Source organism: Eriocheir sinensis, chromosome 50 (genome assembly GCF_024679095.1).
Source record: "Eriocheir sinensis breed Jianghai 21 chromosome 50, ASM2467909v1, whole genome shotgun sequence".
NCBI classification, from domain to species: Eukaryota; Metazoa; Arthropoda; class Malacostraca; order Decapoda; family Varunidae; genus Eriocheir; species Eriocheir sinensis.
Window position 1 is genome coordinate 12,819,253 of NC_066558.1, and position 20,162 is coordinate 12,839,414.

The following is a 20,162-nucleotide window of genomic DNA, read 5'->3' on the forward strand; positions in this document are numbered from 1 at the left end:
TTCGCACACCTGCCCGGATGGCCCCACACCTGCCCTGACAGTCACACACCTGCCATGACCGCCCAACACGTACCTGCCCTGACAGTCACACACCTGCCATGACGGCCCCACACCTGCCTGGACAGTCCCACACCTGCCATGACGGCCCAACACCGCCACACCGGCCCTCTCGATCGCACACTTGCCCTGACGGCCCAACACCTGCCCTGACAGTCCCACACCTGCCGTGACGGCCCAACACCTGCCCTGACAGTCCCACACCTGCCATGACGGCCCCACACCTGCCCTGACTGTCCCACACCTGCCATGATGGCCCAACACCTGCCATGATGGCCCCACACCTGCCCTGACTGTCCCACACCTGCCATGACGGCCCAATACCTGCCCTGACAGTCCCACACCTGCCATGACGGCCCCACACCTGCCATGACAGTCCCACACCTGCCGTGACGGCCCAACACCTGCCCTGACAGTCCCACACCTGCCGTGATGGCCCAACACCTGGCCTGACAGTCCCACGCCTGCCCTGACAGTCCCACACCTGCCATGATGTCCCAACACCTGCACTGACAGTCCCACACCTGCCATGATGGCCCCACACCTGCCATGACAGTCCCACACCTGCCATGATCGCTCACCACCTGCCATGATGGCCCAACACCTGCTCTAACAGTCCCACACCAGCAATGATGGCCCCACACCTGCCATGACAATCGCGCGCACCTGCCCTGACAACCTCGATCACACCTGCCCTGACAGTCCCACACCTGCCATGACGGCCCATACCTGCCCTGACGATCCCACACTTGCCCTGACCGACAGCCCCACACCTGCCTTGACAGTCCCACACCTGCCCTGACAGTCCCACACCTGCCTTGACAGCCCCACACCTGCCGTGATGTACGGCCCCACACCTGCATTGACGTATGGCCCCACATCTGCCCTCACAGTCCCACACCTGCCATGACGGCCCCACACCTGCCGTGACGATCCAACACCTCCCATGATGGGCCCACACCTACCGTGACAACCCCAAACCTGCACTGACGACACAACACCAGCCCTGACACACCCACACTTGCCTTGACGAGACCACACCTGCCCTGACAGCCCCAAACCTGCTCTGACAATCCCACACCTGCCCTGACATTGTCACACCTGCTTTGAAAGCCCCACACCTGCCCTGACGATCCAACACCTTCCATGATGGCCCCACACCTACCCTGACGACCCTAAACCTGCACTGATGACACCACACCTGCCCTGACAGCCCCACACCTGGCCTGACAAGCCCACACCAGCCCTGACATCCTCACACCTGCCCTGAAAGCCCCACACCTGCCATGACAGCCCCACACCTGTCCTGACAATAATCCTTGATGGGCCCACGCCTGCCCTGCCAACCCTATACCTGCTCTGATGACCCCACACCTGTACTGATGACCCCACATATCATTGCCCTATTTCGTGACAATCTATCGTCTGGTGCAGTGGTTCCCAATCTGGGGGGCATGCCTCCTTGGGGGGCGTGAGCTAGGTAAAGAGAGGGCGTGATTCCATCTGCCATAAATTGCAGTTTTGCAAGAAATAAACCCACACACACACATGAAGGAGTAACAAATGATGTGGGTGTGAGGATTTCTTATAAATCAATAGGGGGCATCATGTGAAAAGTTTGGGAGCCACTGGTCTAGTGTCTTTATTTCCTTGGCATTGGCTTATGTGTGTCTATTCAGGGGAAGGGACAGTTAGTTCACGTATTATTTCCCCATTTCGTAACATAATCTATCACCTTGCGTCCATTTCTTTCCCAGTAGTTCTTTGTATTTTTCCAGCAGTTTGTCATTTTCTTTTCTGTTCCTGTCCAAGAGATTTTGCCATAATTCAGAGGAAGGAGGAAGCACGCTGGTCTGTTGTGTTTCATCTCGTAATGTCCTTTTCGTAATTTCCAGCAGCAGCTTCCAATTATGTTTTCACTTTGTGTCACTTTGTATCTTCCAGAGGTTTGCGATTATGCTGTTACTTACTGTCTGGAAATGCTGCCTTCGTTGTGAGGATGGAAGAAGTAGCTACATATTATCCTCTGTATTAGTATAGCTACACACTATTATTCCATGATGTAATCTATTGCAATGTATCTTTTTGTACTTTCCAGCAGCCTGCAATCATGCCTTTCCTTCCTGTATTAATTGTGAGGATGGAAGAAGTAGCTATATATCATCCTCTGTATATACTATTAGAAGTAGCTACACTATTATCCCATATTGTAATCTATTGCAATGTATCTTTTTGTACTTTCCAGCAGCCTGCAATCATGCCTTTCCTTCCTGTATTAATTGTGAGGATGGAAGAAGTAGCTACATATCATCCTCTGTATATACTATTAGAAGTAACTACACTATTATTCCATATTGTAATCTATTGCAATGTATCTTTTTGTACTTTCCAGCAGCCTGCAATCATGCCCTTCCTTCCTGTATTAATTGTGAGGATGGAAGAAGTAGCTACATATCATCCTCAGTATGTACTATTAGAGGTAGGTACATACTTTCCATACTGTAATCTATCGTAATGTATTGTATTGTATTTTCCAGCAGCCTGCAATCATGCCCTTCCTTCCTGTCTTGATCTTCCAACACTCAGTTCTAAGCACACAAGCACAGTTATCTTATTCCACCCCTTTGTTCTTCCTCCCTTCCTCAGTATCTAACCTTTCCTTGTTGGTTTCCATGCATAAGTTTTTTCCTTATTGAGTATGTCTTCCTAATGTAACTATTGGTCTATGTTTTTTGTTTGTTTGTTCTAGTCCACACACACACACACACACACACACACACACACATGCATACAGACACACACCAGAATTGGTTTGGGAATTCTATTTTCTCATCAGCTTCCTGTCTACCCCTGTCTGCCTGTAGAACCAGAAGGCCCTCTTGGACGGCCCCAGCCCATTAGCGGAACGGGCGAATTTTATTTATAGTGGCTGCCGTGATGTGACTCCTGCTTCATTTACTGCCCTCAGCTGTTTATTTTACCATAGAAAAAAATGTAGGCATACATTCAGGGGAGGCAGTGGCTGAGTGGTTAGCGTGCCAGCCTCGCATTCGGTGCGTTGTCCATGATGGTTCGAATCCGCCGCTAACCACCTGGGATTTTTCAGTCACCGCCAAGTGGCCTAAGACTACCCACATGCTGTCCTGAAGACCACCTATCAACCCAGACTCTAGAAGAAGCTCTGCAGCACAAGTGGAATCAAGAATGAGCTCCGGGGGGCAGCATGAGCCAATAATAATAATGGCACCACTATAAACAATTGCCTGCGCCATGACGGGCTAGGGCCGACCATCAGGCTCACATGGATTAGCCTACCGGCGCTGTAGGCCACATGTAAGAAAAAAAAAAAAAAAAAAAAACTTCAAAATGTCGTATGTATATATATTTCTTAACCCGTCCGCTGCAATTGGCACGGCTTTTGCCTTCACTGGTAACCTGGTAACATAATTATACTCCCAGGCCTTTCTCTGCCTCTGTGGTTGATAGTGGAGTGTTTCCCATGTGGTACTGGCATGGTGGATATCCCTTCACTGGTAGCCTTATAACATACACTCCCAGGCCTTTCTCTGCCTCTGTGGTGGATAGTGGAGTGTTTCCCATGTGGTATTGGTGTGCTGGATATCCCTTCGCTGGTAGCCTGGTAACATACACTCCTAGGCCTTTCTCTGCCTCTATGGTGGATAGTGGAGTGTTTCCCATGTGGTATTGGTGTGCTGGATATCCCTTCACTGGTAGCCTGGTAACATACACTCCCAGGCCATTCTCTGCCTCTGTGGTGGATAGTGGAGTGTTTCCCATGTGGTATTTGTGTGCTGGATATCCCTTCACTGGTAGCCTGGTACCATAATTATACTCCCAGGCCTTTCTCTGCCTCTGTGGTGGATAGTGGAGTGTTACCCATGTGGTATTGGTGTGCTGGATATCCCTTCACTGGTAGCCTGGTAACATATAATCCCAGGTCTTTCTCTGCCTCTGTGGTGGATAGTGGAGTGTTTCCCATGTGGTATTGGTATGTTGGATATCCATTCACTGGTAGCCTGGTAACATACACTTCCAGGTCTTTCTCTGCCTCTGTGGTGGATAGTCGAGTGTTACCCATGTGGTATTGGTGTGCTGGATATCCATTCACTGGTAGCCTGGTAACATACACTCCCAGGTCTTTCTCTGCCTCTGTGGTGGATAGTGGAGTGTTTCCTATGTGGTATTTGTGTGCTGGATATCCCCTCACTGGTAGCCTGGTAACATACACTCCCAGGTCTTTATCTGCCTCTGTGGTGGATATTGGCGTGTTTCCCATGTGGTATTGGTGTGCTGGATATCCCTTCACTGGTAGCCTGGTAACATACACTCCCAGGTCTTTCTCTGCCTCTGTGGTGGATATTGGCGTGTTTCCCATGTGGTATTGGTGTGCTGGATATCCCTTCACTGGTAGCCTGGTAACATACACTCCCAGGTCTTTCTCTGCCTCTGTGGTGGATAGTGGAGTGTTACCAATGTGGTATTGGTGTGCTGGATATCCATTCACTGGTAGCCTGGTAACATACACTCCCAGGTCTTTCTCTGCCTCTGTGGTGGATAGTGGAGTGTTTCTCATGTGGTATTGGTGTGCTGGATATCCCTTCACTGGTAGCCTGGTAACATACACTCCCAGGCCTTTCTCTGCCTCTGTGGTGGATAGTGGAGTGTTTCCCATGTGGTATTGGTGTGCTGGATATTCCTTTAGTGGTAGCTTGGTAACATACACTCCCAGGTCTTTCTCTGCCTCTGTGGTGGATATTGGAGTGTTTCCCATGTGGTATTGGTGTGCTAGATATCCCTTCACTGGTAGTCTGGTAGCATACACTCCCAGGTCTTTCTCTGCCTCTGTGGTGGATAGTGGAGTGTTACCCATGTGGTATTGGTGTGCTGGATATCCATTCACTGGTAGCCTGGTAACATACACTCCCAGGTCTTTCTCTGCCTCTGTGGTGGATATTGGCGTGTTTCCCATGTGGTATTGGTGTGCTGGATATTCTTTCAGTGGTAGCCTGGTAACATACACTCCCAGGTCTTTCTCTGCCTCTGTGGTGGATAGTGGAGTGTTTCCCATGTGGATTTGGTGTGCTGGATATCCCTTCACTGGTAGCCTGGTAACATACACTCCACGGTCTTTCTCTGCCTCTGTGGTGGATAGTGGAGTGTTTCCCATGTGGATTTGGTGTGCTGGATATCCCTTCACTGGTAGCCTGGTAACATACACTCCACGGTCTTTTTCTGCCTCTGTGGTGGATAGTGAAGTGTTTCCCATGTGGTATTGGTGAGCTGGATATCCCTTCACTGGTAGCCTGGTAACATACACTCCCAGGTCTTTCTCTACTTCTGTGGTGGATATTGGAGTGTTTCCCATGTGGTATTGGTGTGCTGGATATCCCTTCACTGGTAGCCTGGTAACATACACTCCCAGGTCTTTCTCTGCCTCTGTGGTGGATAGTGGAGTGTTTCCCATGTAGTATTGGTGAGCTGGATATCCCTTCACAGGTAGCCTGGTAACATATAATCCCAGGTCTTTCTCTGCCTCTGTGGTGGATAGTGGAGTGTTTCCCATGTGGTATTGGTATGTTGGATATCCCTTCACTGGTAGCCTGGTAACATACACTCCCAGGTCTTTCTCTGCCTCTGTGGTGGATATTGGAGTGTTTCCCATGTGGTATTGGTGTGCTGGATATCCCTTCAGTGGCAGCCTGGTAACATACACTCCCAGGTCTTTCTCTGCCTCTGTGGTGGATAGTAGAGCGTTTCCCATGTGGTATTGGTGTGCTGGATATCCCTTCACTGGTAGCCTGGCAACATACACTCCCAGGTCTTTCTCTGCCTCTGTGGTGGATATTGGTGTGTTTCCCATGTGGTATTGGTGTTGGATATCCCTTCAGTGGTAGCCTGGTAACATACACTCCCAGGTCTTTCTCTGCCTCTGTGGTGGATAGTGGAGTGTTTCTCATGTGGTATTGGTGTGCTGGATATCCCTTCAGTGTTAGCCTGGTAACATACACTCCCAGGTCTTTCTCTGCCTCTGTGGTGGATAGTGGAGTGTTTCCCATGCGGTATTGGTGTGCTGGATATCCCTTCACTGGTAGCCTGGTAACATACACTCCCAGGTCTTTCTCTGCCTCTGTGGTGGATAGTGGAGTGTTTCCCATGTGGTATTGGTGTGCTGGATATCCCTTCACTGGTAGCCTGGTAACATACACTCCCAGGTCTTTCTCTCCCTCTGTGGTGGATAGTGGAGTGTTTCCCATGTGGTATTGGTGTGCTGGATATCCCCTCCCAAGGTTCAGAACTTTACATTTTTCCTCATTGCATTGTAGCAGCCACTTTTTGTTCCACTCCTATATCTTTTTGATGTCTTCTTGTAGGAAATCCATAGTGAAGGGGTTAAAAATAGGCCTTTCTGACAAACTGTTGCAATTTTTATAACACTCTTACTTCCCTTATAAGATTATATTACGTTGTTTGTCTGTCCACAACACAAGTCCTATAGCAATACTTCCTCTCCACAACACAAGTCCTACAGCAATACTTCCTCTCCACAACACAAGTCCTACAGCAATACTTCCTCTCCACAACACAAGTCCTACAGCAATACTTCCTCTCCACAACACAAGTCCTACAGCAATACTTCCTCTCCACAACACAAGTCCTACAGCAATACTTCCTCTCCACAACACAAGTCCTACAGCAATACTTCCTCTATACAACACAAGTCCTAAAGAAATACTTCCTCCCACCAACACAAGTCCTATAGCAATATTCCTCTCCACAACACAAGTCCTACAGCAATACTTCTTCTCCACAACACAAGTCCTACAACAATACAAGGATCGTAATGTTACGTCTACGTAAAGACGAGAAATAAGCAAACAGTGAGTGCTGGGCTGACGTAACCTTGCCTCGACGTACAGAGATCAAAGTGTGAATTGAAGTTACTTATACAAACATCTCGTAAGTAAGGTTGACAAATTATATTCCATCAGTTTAAATGACATAATCTTCCCTATACATACAGATCAAGGTAACATATGAAATGAAATGAGGTTACTTATACAAACATCTCGTAGGTAAGGTTGGCGTAACTTATATTGTGGTAGTTTAAATGACATAATCTTCTGTATACGTACAGGTCAAAGTAACATACGACATACGAGTTAATTGAGGTTACTTATACAAACATACCAGTGAATTGAGGTTACTTATACAAACATACCAGTGAATTGAGGTTACTTATACAAACATACCAGTGAATTGAGGTTACTTAAACAAACATACCAGTGAATTGAGGTTACTTATACAAACATACCAGTGAATTGAGGTTACTTATACAAACATGCCAGTGAATTGAGGTTACTTATACAAACACCTCGCAGGTTAAGGTTGACATAACTTATATATCGTTAGTTTAAGAGACGTAATCTTGCCTATACGTACAGAGATCAAAATAACATATCTCGAGGGTAGGGTTCACGTAACTTGTATTTCATTAGTTTAAGGTTACGTATACTTACAATAACATCGTAAAGAGGGAAAGAATAAAGGAAAGAAAGAAGGTGTGTTGAAAGGTCATCTTATCGCCTACAAACACCTAGAGACAAACATTGGGGTGAGGGAGGGAGGGAAGGGTAGCACACACACACACACACACACACACACACACACACACACACACACACACACACACAAATGAAATTATAAACACCAACCCACATACCCCAATCAAACACCTCCACACTAAACATCCTTTTTCGACCGTCCATGTTGAGAGAGGAGGAGGAGGCGGAGGAGGAGGAGACGAGAGTAGACGTGGAGCCGCCAGCGATGGAGTTGGCGGCTGTTCCTCCGTCCTTCCCTTCGGCGGCTGCGGCGGGTGACTTCTTGGCTAGGGTAAGGGAGGATAGGTTAAGTTAGGAGACATTAGGTAAGGCTAGGTGAGGTTAAGTTAGGGGAGGTCATGTAGTTTTATCTTTTAGGGTTCAAGGGCAATAAAACAAAAAAGGCATAAAAAACACTAGGTCCTGCCCCTGACCAGAGAGAAGGAAAAATGACAACGGGGCATAATTACCAGTGAGGGGGCGAGTCTCTCAAACTTGTCGCCCACCATCCAGTGATTGTACCTGGCGAACAGCATCATGAGAGCCAGGACCAGGTTGGCAAACTGCTTCACACACTCTGAAAGACACAGAAACTGCTCAGCAAGGACTGTAGGCGGGCATCCTCAACACTTCCCCTCACATCAACTCTTTCCAAAGGCCAAGAAAAGGTATCAATTGCATTCTAATGACATGAGGTAATCCAGCTTTCCAGACAGAGCAACAGATCAAAAATAGACAAACTATGTAGAGGAAGCATTAGTTTGAGAAGGCTATAAGAAAATCCAGCTTTCCAGACAGACAACAGATCAAAAATAGACAAACTATGTAGAGGAAGCATTAGTTTGAGAAGGCTATAAGAAAATCCAGCTTTCCAGACAGACAACAGATCAAAAATAGACAAACTATGTAGAGGAAGCATTAGTTTGAGAAGGCTATAAGAAAATCCAGCTTTCCAGACAGACAACAGATCAAAATAGACAAACTATGTAGACATCTTTTCCAAAATTTCAAAATGGCGCACCTACACCCTGCCTCGGAGTCCCTGCCTGGGGGACCACTCTATATACTATGATCGATAGTTTTAAGCCTGTAAAGAATAACCATTGTATAAAATGGAAATAAAGTTTCTGATTCTGATTCCTCTCCCTTCCTTCCCTATCCATTCCTTTCCCTTTCCATCCCTTCCGTTCCCTTCCTTGACCGTCCCTTCCCTTCTCCTCTCTTCAATTTCCTTTCCTCTCTCTTCCCTTTCTTTCCCTTCCCTTTCCTTCCTTGACCTTCCCTTCTGTTCCTTGACCTTCCCTTCTCTTCCCTTCCCTTCCTTGACCTTACTTTCACTTCCCTTTCCTTCCTTGACCTTCCCTTCTCTTCCCTTCCCTTTCTCAGCCTTCCCTTCCTTTCCTCTCCCTTCCCTTCCGTTCCCTTCCCTCACTCACCTCAGCACTGCTCTTCAGAGGGTTGGTCAAGTTATACACAAGCTCGGAGGAGTGGAAGATGCACTGGTGAGGAGGCTGGAAGACCACGAGGGCGGCCAGGCTCACCATTAGGCTGGGGAGGTACACGTGTTCCCCTTGGTGCTTGCTGTCACCTCAAGCCGGTTGATCTTGCCTATGATGACCGAACTGTTATTGCTGGAAAGTGAGGTTAAGATAAGATTACAAGTGAAGTTTGAGGACTTGAACAGAGCTTGAGAACTTTGACACAGCTTAACTGATCGCATCTTAACACACATTCGCATCCCATCCCCCTCGGACCAAACTGTTATTCCTGGAAAGTGAGGTTAAGACAAGAGAAAGTTTGAGGATGGAAGGCTTGAACAGAGCTTCATAACTTTGACGCAGCTTAACTGCTGGCATCTTAACTGACATTAGCATTCCATAACCCGCAGAATGAACTGTTATTGCTGGAAAGTGAGGTTAAGACAAGATTACAAGTGAAGTTTGAGGATGGAAGACTTGAACAGAGCTTGAGAACTTTGACACAGCTGAACCAATCGCATCTTAACACACATTCTCCTCCCATCCCCCTCGGACTCACCCATCCAGGAACGCCACCTCGGTCTGCATGTCCACTTTGCACACCTCCTCCTTGCACCCCTTGGCTATGCTCACCACCATCTCCGCGCTGTTGAGAGCGTACGGGTTGAGAGAGAGAGAGAGAGAGAGAGAGAGAGAGAGAGAGAGAGAGAGAGAGAGAGAGAACTATCACTACAAGCTACAGAAACCCAGAGACAGAGACAGACAGAGACCAAATGAGAAGTAGACATAAAACAGCCATTATCAAGACACCTCTCCACCACAAATTGACCTCTCTCTTGGCCACTCTTTACTTTCGTCTATTATGGCAGCGGTGAGTAGCGGGCCTTTTTTTTCTATGCACTTTTTGTTGCCCTTGAGCCGTCTCCTTTGTTGTAAAAATAAATAAAAGCTACAGAAATCCAGAGAGAGACAGAGACAGACAAAGACACAGAGAGACAGACACACAGACAGAGAGAGAAAATGAGAAGCAAATAAAACATCAAGAGAGACAGAGACACACAGGGAGGGAAAATGAGAGAAAAACAGAGACAAAGACATAGAGAGACCCAGACAGAGAGAGAGAAAATGAGAAGCAAATTAATAAAACAACCAGACACACAGACATAGACAGACCCATCAATTAAAAGCCACAACCAGAGATAGAGACAGAGAGACATGCGAACAAAGAAAAAACAGGGTCGCCAACTCACCAATCAGCTCCAGGGACGAGGAGTTCAGGAGACCGTACTCAAGCCTCATAATGATGTCACCGTCCGGGTCCTGCTTGTCCTTCTGCAAACACCACCAACAGCGAGGAAAAAAAGTCCCCGAGTCAAATCCTACCACACCACACATCACACCACACCATACCCAGCCACACCACACCATACCCAGCCGCACCACACACCACACCACACCATACCCAGCCACACCACACACCACACCAAACCCAGCTGCACCACACACCACACCCAGCCGCACGACACACCACACCACACCATACCCAGCCGCACCACACACCACACCACACCATACCCAGCCGCACCACACACCACACCACACCAAACCCAGCCGCACCACACACCACACCACACCACACCACACCATACCCAGCCACACCACACACCACACCACACCATACCCAGCCGCACCACACACCACACCACACCATACCCAGCCCCACCACACCACACCACACCCAGCCGCACCACACACCACACCACACCACACCATACCCAGCCCCACCACACCACACCACACCCAGCCGCACCACACACCACACCCAGCCTCACCACACACCACACCACACCACACCCAGCCCCACCACACACCACACCATACCCAGCCGCACCACACACCACACCATACCCAGCCACACCACAAACCACACCCAGTCACACCACACACCATACACCATACCCAGTCACACCACACCACACCCAGCCACACCACATTACTCTCCCTTTTCCTTCCTTGGGATTTCCTTCCCTTGCTCTGCCTTCCCTTTCCTTCCCTTCCCGTTCTTGGGCTAGCCTTCCCTTCCCTACTGCAGCCTTGCCTTCCTCTCTCTTCCCTTCCTCTCCCTCCCATCCCCTTCCCTACCTTGGTCACTATAACTACTGTAGGCAGACACACTTCAGAAGTGGATCTTCATGTGCCTGGCAATGTCTCTCTTTGTCTTAAAGAGCTTTCCACAAACATCACACTTGAACTCTCTAAGGCCATAGTGCCTGAAGACGTGTTCATTGAGTGTCTGCTTCACACTGAACCTCTTCCCACACTCTTCACACTCATGACTTTTTACACCAGTGTGTGTAAGGGTGTGTGTATCAAGGTGACTCTTCAGGATGAATAGTTTCCCACATTCCTTACATTCATAGTTCTTCACACCAGTGTGTGTAAGGGTGTGTGTATCAAGGGTACTCTTCCGGATGAATTTTTTCCCACATTCCTTACATTCATAGTTCTTCACACCAGTGTGTGTAAGGGTGTGTGTATCAAGGTGACCCTTCAGGGTGAATAGTTTCCCACATTCCTTACATTCATAGTTCTTCACACCAGTGTGTGTAAGGGTGTGTCTATCAAGGTGACCCTTCAGGGTGAATAGTTTCCCACATTCCTTACATTCATAGTTCTTCACACCAGTGTGTGTAAGGGTGTGTCTATCAAGGGTACTCTTCTGGATGAATAGTTTCCCACATTCCTTACATTCATACTTCTTCACACCAGTGTGTGTAAAGGTGTGATATCTGAGGCCTCCCCTTGTGATTAATTCTTTTCCACACTCCAGACACACAAACTTCCTCTCTCCTTTGTTGCTGGAGTTGCCAGCAGCAAGTTGCTTCATCTGGTGACCACTGACCCTCCTGCCCCCTGCAGCAGTCTGCTCCTGCTTGTCCTGGCCACTCATGCTGCTGTCCAGCCCTGCAGATGAGGCGGCCCCAACCTTTGCAGCGGCTGAGTGTGTTGTTGTTGTCCTCGTTCTTTCCTTGTTCTCTTTTCCTCCACACACCGGCGGCCTAGGGTCCGTGGTCGTGGTCGAGGGTGGACGTGCCCGTGAGAGCTCTGTAAAAGTGAAGGAATTCTCCAATAGTAATATTGCCAGAAGAATGAATCGTTCCAAGAATAATCCGTCTAGTAAGCAGGCGGGCACAAAAACCAAGGATACTGTTGGATCTGGCAAAACAAGCCTTGCTGCTGGGGGCGGGGATGATCAGCTGACAGGGGCAGACGATAGCGACAAGAGATAAACAAACAGACACATGCCCAGTCTGTAAGGTTAAGGTTGGTGAGGAAGACAAGGCTCTAGGCTGTGAACTATGTGAAATGTGGCACCACATAAAGTGTGAGGAGGTCACTGAGGCAGTGTATAATTTCCTGAGCAGCAATCAAGTAAGTAAGATTCACTGGTATTGTACCAAATGCGATATTGTTTCTGGGAAATTGTTCAAACAAGTAACCAACACATCCAAGAGACAGGATAAAGTAGAAAGACGTATGGATGCCCTGGAAACTAAAACCACTGAGGCCTTAGAGGAGATCAAGAGTGATGTCAAGAATCTGAAGGAGGAAATTAGAGATGATATCAGGTCTCAAGTGAACAGTGAGTTCAAATCTAGGATTGATGAAGTCAAGCAGAAAGTTGGGGAGGAAGTCAAGAGTGTGATTAATGAAGCAGTGGAAAGCAAAACAGTTGATATAACAGTCGACACGAGGAACAAAGCAGGGCGGATCCAGAAAATCAATTTTGGGGAGCCCGCTGGTAAAATTTCATAAGTTAGCGACAGCCTCAAACAGTGAAGACCAATGGATAGTGATGGCGGTTCTTTGCTTAAAATCCGCAGCTCCCGAGCAATCAATGTATATGTGACAAATGAATTTTTCTTGTATCTATTTATGAAGTGCAATCAATATTAAGCTGGCAAGCAATAACAAGAAACAATTCAAATTGCACATCCGACCCGTAAAAAGGCAGATCTGAACAGGTAGAAATCATCACCATACGATCACTCGAAGAAAACTAAATGTTTATTTCGCTATGTAAGCAGCAAGGGTGATCATAATACAGGTCATATATAAATTACAAACCTGACCTTTACAAAAAAGAGCTATTATGTGAAATTAGACGCAGCTGAAGATAAAAAGGAATTCTTATAGGGCTTCTTTTACATGGGATTGAGGTAACACATTTGCAAAGATTGGCTGAAGTGCGACAGGCACTGTGTCGTCACCGAACCGACTCATCAACTCAGCCAAGATGTGGTCCACGAACGGAATGTACACCGCCCGGCGGTAGTACTCCTCAGCATTCTCGCACGGAACATTTGATCGCTGGGTCTGTCGTCCACAGAGTCGTGGCACAGGGATGGTGTCATGCGATGACCCCACCTCGACCAAAAGTTCTTCCGCTTTCGTGAACACGTCGTGAAAATGATTCTCCGCATCTGCTCTGAACTTGGCAAAAATGGTCTTGATGCCACGGCATCGGCTGACACCAGGTCGCCATCTTTCCTCTGAAGTTTGGCTCGGCTCGAGAGTATGTGCCAATATACACTCCACTACAACCAGTCCAACGAGAAAGCAGGAAACACGTATGGCGATGAGAAGGAGCCCAGCAGTGGCGTCAAGTTCCTCCTCGAGAAAAACAGCGATGACAGGCAGAAATTCAACGAAAACCATCATTCTGTCATGCCTCTCAATCCACCTGGTGGGGCACAGGGGAACAAGCGTTTCGCGCTTGGCCGAGGTAACCTTGACAACCTCTGTGAAGCGGAGAGAGCGCATATTTGAAGGATGAACGAAGTTGTACACCTGGGTCAGTGTTGTACACCTGGGTCAGTGTTGTACACCTGGGTCAGGTTGTACACCTGGGTCAGTGTTGTACACCTGGGTCAGTGTTGTACACCTGGGTCAGTGTTGTACACCTGGGTCAGGTTGTACACCTGGGTCAGTGTTGTACACCTGGGTCAGGTTGTACACCTGGGTCAGTGTTGTACACCTAGGTCAGGTTGTACACCTGGGTCAGGTTGTACACCTAGGTCAGTGTTGTACACCTGGGTCAGTGTTGTACACCTGGGTCAGTGTTGTACACCTGGGTCAGGTTGTACACCTGGGTCAGTGTTGTACACCTGGGTCAGTGTTGTACACCTGGGTCAGTGTTGTACACCTAGGTCAGGTTGTACACCTGGGTCAGGTTGTACACCTGGGTCAGTGTTGTACACCTGGGTCAGGTTGTACACCTGGGTCAGTGTTGTACACCTGGGTCAGGTTGTACACCTGGGTCAGTGTTGTACACCTGGGTCAGTGTTGTACACCTGGGTCAGTGTTGTACATTTTTTACCACAGGGTCAGGGTTGTACACCTGGGTCAGTGTTGTACACCTGGGTCAGTGTTGTACACCTGGGTCAGTGTTGTACACCTGGGTCAGTGTTGTACACCTGGGTCAGTGTTGTACACCTGGGTCAGTGTTGTACACCTGGGTCAGTGTTGTACACCTGGGTCAGTGTTGTACACCTGGGTCAGTGTTGTACACCTGGGTCAGGTTGTACACCTGGGTCAGTGTTGTACACCTGGGTCAGTGTTGTACACCTGGGTCAGGTTGTACACCTGGGTCAGTGTTTGAAGAGCGATCTTCACTTCCTTGACGTCACACGCCTTCGTCAGTACAAGATTCTGCCGGTGGCTAAAGCAGTGGATTGGCTTGGCCAGGGTGTACTTCTTCATGAGTACTGCGGCACACCCTTTGAATGTTCCCACCATGGCACTTGCTCCATCGAAACCAAGTCCCCTGCACTTGGCCATGTTCAATCCGAGGTCTTCAACGGTGCGCAAAAGGAGCCAGGCTAAACCTTTACCGGTGAGGTCATGAGCACGCACAAAGGCAAGGAAGTCTTCCCTTATTTCCTCTTCCAAGTGCTGAATGATGATAGTGGCCTGCACTAAAATTCACTTTCTGCTTGCATGTGAGGAATGAGGTCACAAAGATTTTTTCCTAGGCCTTTAAATCTTACTCTATAATATTCAATATATGATTCCGGAACTTAAATACTGAAAATAAATAAAGAAAATCCTGAGTTCTCCAGAAATGCAACAGAAAGGTACCAGTTTTCGTTTGACTCTCCCAGAAAGTGGACATTTTAGCAGATGGGGGGCATCCAACACTCCCAGCCCCTCCCCCCCCCCTAGGTACGGCGTACTACGGCCCTGTACGAGTATATAGATTGTTAGATGAGTGCGGGGCCATAAGAGCGCGGTGCCCATTGTGCCCTGGCCCTGCAGGAGTGAAAAATTACATCAGACACCGAAAAAATTTAAATCTTGCCTGAGCATCCCGTCCACCTCCGCATAGTAAAGCCCAAGGAACCACAGAGGAGGAATTTTTTAAAGTTTGGAGGACAGCGTCCAGAGCTATCTAGCGGCGGCTGGCTTCGCTCCCCAGCTCTCTAGCTTCTTAGGGGTATCTTAAATATATTTTATGTTTTCTCAATTCATGGGTATTTCAAATATTTTAGTTATCCTAATATTTTTTGGGGGGGGGCCCGGGTCATCTGGCTCCCCACCCCCATATCCGTGCCTGCATATGCCTACAGCCGACGACACATTCTGTATTATACAGTAGAGCCCCATTTAGCGAGAATTAGGTGGATGAACGGTCGCGCTAACTGAATTCGCTAATTGAATAAAGTAACCAATATGAAAAAGTTATTTGGTGCAGACGTGGGTCTGACTTTTGGGTTTGATAATTACTCAAAATACGCAGTCATCAGTTATCGAGACAAACTGGTAAGAGAGGACTGTGTTAGACTGCAGGAAGATCTCTACAGGATGCAACATTGGTCGGGAAGTGGTTGTTGGAGTTCCACCCTGAAAAGTGCAGTGCTATGAGGCTAGGAACATCAAATGAAGAAAAGGTCACATGCAACATGAGGGAGGAGCTAAGGGACTACTTAGATCATCAAAATTAAAACACTAGGTTATTTTTATGTTACTCAAAAAGGAATATATTAAAGAGAAAATCATTTAACTTTGCCCCAGAATGATTATTCACTGCCTCAAATTTGATATTCCATATTCGTTTGTGAGCATGCCATGGTATTGAAGGCACCGTGTTTGTGTTATTTGGTGTCCCATCGTCAAAAGCTGGCTTTTGTTTACAAACACTGGTCTCGTGAACTGCATGCTCCGACCAGTAAGTGTAGACCTGTACAGTCTCACAAAGCTTTTTAACACAGTAAGAGTTGCTGGAAAGCTGAATTAAACATAGATCACCACCATCCTCGCTGTTTCTAGATCGACACTCTGTACATATAAATACAACTCGTACAGATCGAGTGTCGTTCTAGAAACAGCGAGGATGGTGGTTGTGGTATTGTATGTCTGATTCAGCCTTCCAGCAACTCTTAATTACGGTTTAAAGCTTTGTGAGACTGTACAGGTTCACGCTTGCTGGTCTGAGCATGCGCAGTTCACGAGCCAGTGTTTGTAAACAAAAGCGCCAGCTTTTGACGGTGGGGACGCCAAATAACACAACACCGTTCAAGTTGCTTCTAGTATTACCGTCCATATGTACGTGTCAACGTGTGGTTTTCAGGTTTTGTAAGTTTTCTAAAATACGGATCATGAAAATTTGAATTCATCTATGTTTTTTATTTGAAATATCAATATAGTATCGTTTTCGCCTATCGGACTTATCACAAGCTAGTATCGGAATTGTGGATTTATATCGGGTATCGGTTATCGCCTATATTTGTGTCTCCATTTAACGAATATCGGTTATCACCGTTAAGGTTTTTCATTATCAGTTATCGGTTATCGGGAATAAGGTTTTCTGTTATCGTGCCCAGCTATGGTAGTGATGTTAGTAAATTTGCAGATGATACCAAGATTGGTATAGTAATTGAGTCGGATCAGGATGCTAGTATTCTCCAGGGTGAACTCAACAGATTGTATGACTGGGTGGATAAATGGCAGATGGAGTTCAATGTAGGGAAGTGCAGTATTCTGACTGTAGGTAGGAACAACCCCTCACATAACTATTGCTTAAATGACACTCTCAAAAGCAGGTCTGGGTGCGAGAGGGATTTAGGGGTCTTAGTGAGCTCTGATCTCCGTCCAAGGGCACAATGCATTCAAGCTAGATATCGAGCAAATAGGGTACTGGGATTTATTTCAAGGAGCGTAAGCAACAAAAGCCCCGAAGTCTTCCTCAAACTATATTTAGCATTAGTTAGACCTCATCTTGACTATGCGGTTCAGTTCTGGTCACCTTACTATAGAATGGATATCAAAATGTTAGAATTGGTGCAGAGGAGGATGACTAAGATGATTCAGGGGTTGAGAAACTTGCCATACGAGGGAAGACTCAAACAGTTAAACTTGCATTCTCTAGAAAGGCGAAGGGTGCATGGAGACATGATCGAGGTTTATAAATGGATGAAGGGCTTTAATAAAGGAGACATTCATAAGGTTTTGTTGGTAAGAGAACCGGGTAGGACACGAAGTAATGGGTTTAAACTGGATAAATTCAGATTCAACAGGGACACAGGCAAAAATTGGTTTACAAACAGGTTGCTGGATGAGTGGAATAGGCTTAGCAGTCACGTGGTGAGTGCCAATACAATTGTCACATTCAAAAATAGACTAGATAAATTCATGGACAGCGATATTAGGTGGGGTTAGATACACGGGACCTTAGGGTCAAAGGAGCTGCCTCTACAGAATGGACATCAACTTGCTAGACTCAGTTCAGAGGAGGATGACCAAGATGATTCAGGGGCTGAGGAACCTCCCATATCAAAATAGGCTGAAACATCTAAACTTACATTCACTAGAGAGCCGAAGAGTGCGGGGAGATCTGATAGAAGTATTCAAATGGGTCAAGGGTTACAACAAAGGCGATATAAGTAAAGTACTGAGAATTAGCCAGCAGGATAGAACTCGCAGTAATGGATTTAAATTAGAAAAGTATAGATTTAGGAAATATAGGCAAGCATTGGTTTAGTAATAGGGTGGTGGGGGAATAGAATAGACTCAGCAATCACATAGTTAGTGCAGGGACGATAGCTTGTTTTAAGAGTAGACTGGATAGGGTAAAGATTCGTATTAGGTCCGTGCCAGTATCTCATAATCTACTTTAAGAAACCTCAATATCTCTTCATATATCTTTTCTACAAACATTCAACAGTCATGGAAACGCTTTGAAAATCCAATTTAAGGACTTTTTTTTTACTCTTGAAAATAGGGGATAATGTTTACGGAAGCGTAAGCCCCCTGGTGCTGGGTGGGCGACGCCTTGACGCTCCAGCCGCCGCAGCCGTAAAATAGCTCGCAGAGGGTTTAGGGTCGGGGAGCATATTTAAACTACTCCAACCAAACGGTAAATCTTGAGAATCACCACTCCACCCCCTCCACCACCCCAGCCCCCCCAATCCCCCAAGACAAGCCTGGGGAACTGTGGGGAACCGGGGTATTGGGGGGGGGGAGCCCATATCACTGAAAAATGGCCTTCCAAAATTTCCCTAGAAAAATCCCTAAATCAGAAAAAATTCCCTAGTCTCGAAAGTAAGGAAAATCCCTACCGTATACTGTATACTCACATGCGTGGGCTAATCGCTAACCAATCATACCATCGCTAACCACCCCAAAACAGCCCTGAGCCATGACTCAAGGTCATCCAGGACTCGGGCTGAACAGGCCCAGGCTATACCCGGCCCTCAGCACAGCAGCCGTTGGGCTGCGTGTTCTAAAAAAATAAAATAACCACGCGTGGTGGACCTGGTCTCACATGCATGGGCTAGTCGCTAACCAAGCATACCATCGCTAACCAAGCGTACCATCGCTAACCAAGCGTACCATCGCTAACCAAGCGTACCATCGCTAACCAAGCGCACCGTTGCTAACCAAGCGTACCGTCGCTAACCAAACGTTTGTAGAAAAAAAATATATGAAGACCTAGTGATGCTTCATACGGCAGGTAATGAATGCGAGCTATTTTGCGGCGGCGGCGTTAGCTCGATTAATCCCTTTAGGGAGCTGTGGTTTTGGTGGTCGTTAGCTCGATTAATCCCTGTAGGGAACAGTGGTTTTGGTGGTGGACGGCCAAATCACTGAAAAATGGGCTTTCAAAATGTCCCTACAAAAATCCCCAAAATCGGGAAAAATCCCTAGTCTCTAAAGAAAGGAAATTCCCTAACGTATACTCTTTTAATCTATTCCTATATAGCGTAGCAGCCGCCGCAGCGGGTCTGTTGACGAGTGTAGGGCGTGCAATTGGATGGTCAGCGTAGTTGAACCCCCACCCCACCACCCCAATCGTAGTCGAGCAACTCTTGGGAAATGTCATGTTTCATAATTACATATGGTACAATACTGATGGTTAACCCGTCCACGTCTTGTTAGTTGATTCTAGATAATTTTACCGAGTAGTTTAAGGTACAAAATAAAACAGATTTGTGACAGCTGTCATCCAGATCGAACTGACGCTCCTGCTGTTAATTGACGCGGGAGTGACTTACCGACTGCTACGTATGACCCTGGCCTCCATTTTACTCAACCTCCACTAAAAGTATCTCGCATTGAACAATATCCGTTTGTTTTCTGACACGTGCTTGTCACACCATGTGACACATGACACGCCCGTGTCTTTGTTGGACCCGGTACTGGGATAGTAATCGATCCTTTTGTCATCCTACATGCACACCAATAAAGAGGTTAAATACTCAGTTAACACTTACCGAAAGGTAAAGTAGACTGATATTTTGAGGGAGTGAGTGTCGGGCCTTCCATCCATTATGGCGGCTTGAAAACAACTGACTTCAGGAACCCACCGTTAGGTGCCGCCGCTGATACCCTCGCGTAGTAACATTTTACGAATGTATTAGAAAATACAAATAGCTGCGGCATTAGTTGCTTTAATATAGAAAAAAAAATAACGTAAAACTCTTAAAAGACCGTTTTTTTGTCCGAA

General features: G+C 47.0%; 1 protein-coding gene and 1 long non-coding RNA gene across 23 annotated transcripts in view; one reads left to right on the top strand and one right to left on the bottom strand.

Annotated features, from left to right (window-relative positions):
- The window catches only part of LOC126982398 (zinc finger homeobox protein 4-like), a 97,029-nt gene that overhangs the window by 64,468 nt on the left and 12,399 nt on the right, over nt 1-20,162 (bottom strand). For 6 of the 22 annotated variants that reach the window (XM_050834442.1, XM_050834438.1, XM_050834434.1 and 3 more), the window contains exons 1-2: nt 12,060-12,201; nt 10,408-10,489 (exon numbers count right to left, since the gene is read on the bottom strand). The exons of 4 other annotated variants lie outside the window; for them this stretch is intronic. In XM_050834442.1, coding sequence (XP_050690399.1) covers nt 10,408-10,489; nt 12,060-12,107 — 130 coding nt within the window. In that variant the 5' untranslated portion in view covers nt 12,108-12,201. Of the gene's footprint in view, nt 1-7,798; nt 7,967-8,149; nt 8,257-9,716; nt 9,804-10,407; nt 10,490-11,299; nt 12,263-20,162 lie in introns of those variants that run through there. 12 more of the 22 variants (XM_050834439.1, XM_050834435.1, XM_050834454.1 and 9 more) reach the window with 10 other exon arrangements.
- On the top strand, nt 5,512-6,777 carry LOC126982401 (uncharacterized). Its single transcript, XR_007735171.1, has 2 exons — nt 5,512-5,698; nt 6,192-6,777. It is a non-coding gene; the product is annotated as an uncharacterized LOC126982401 (long non-coding RNA).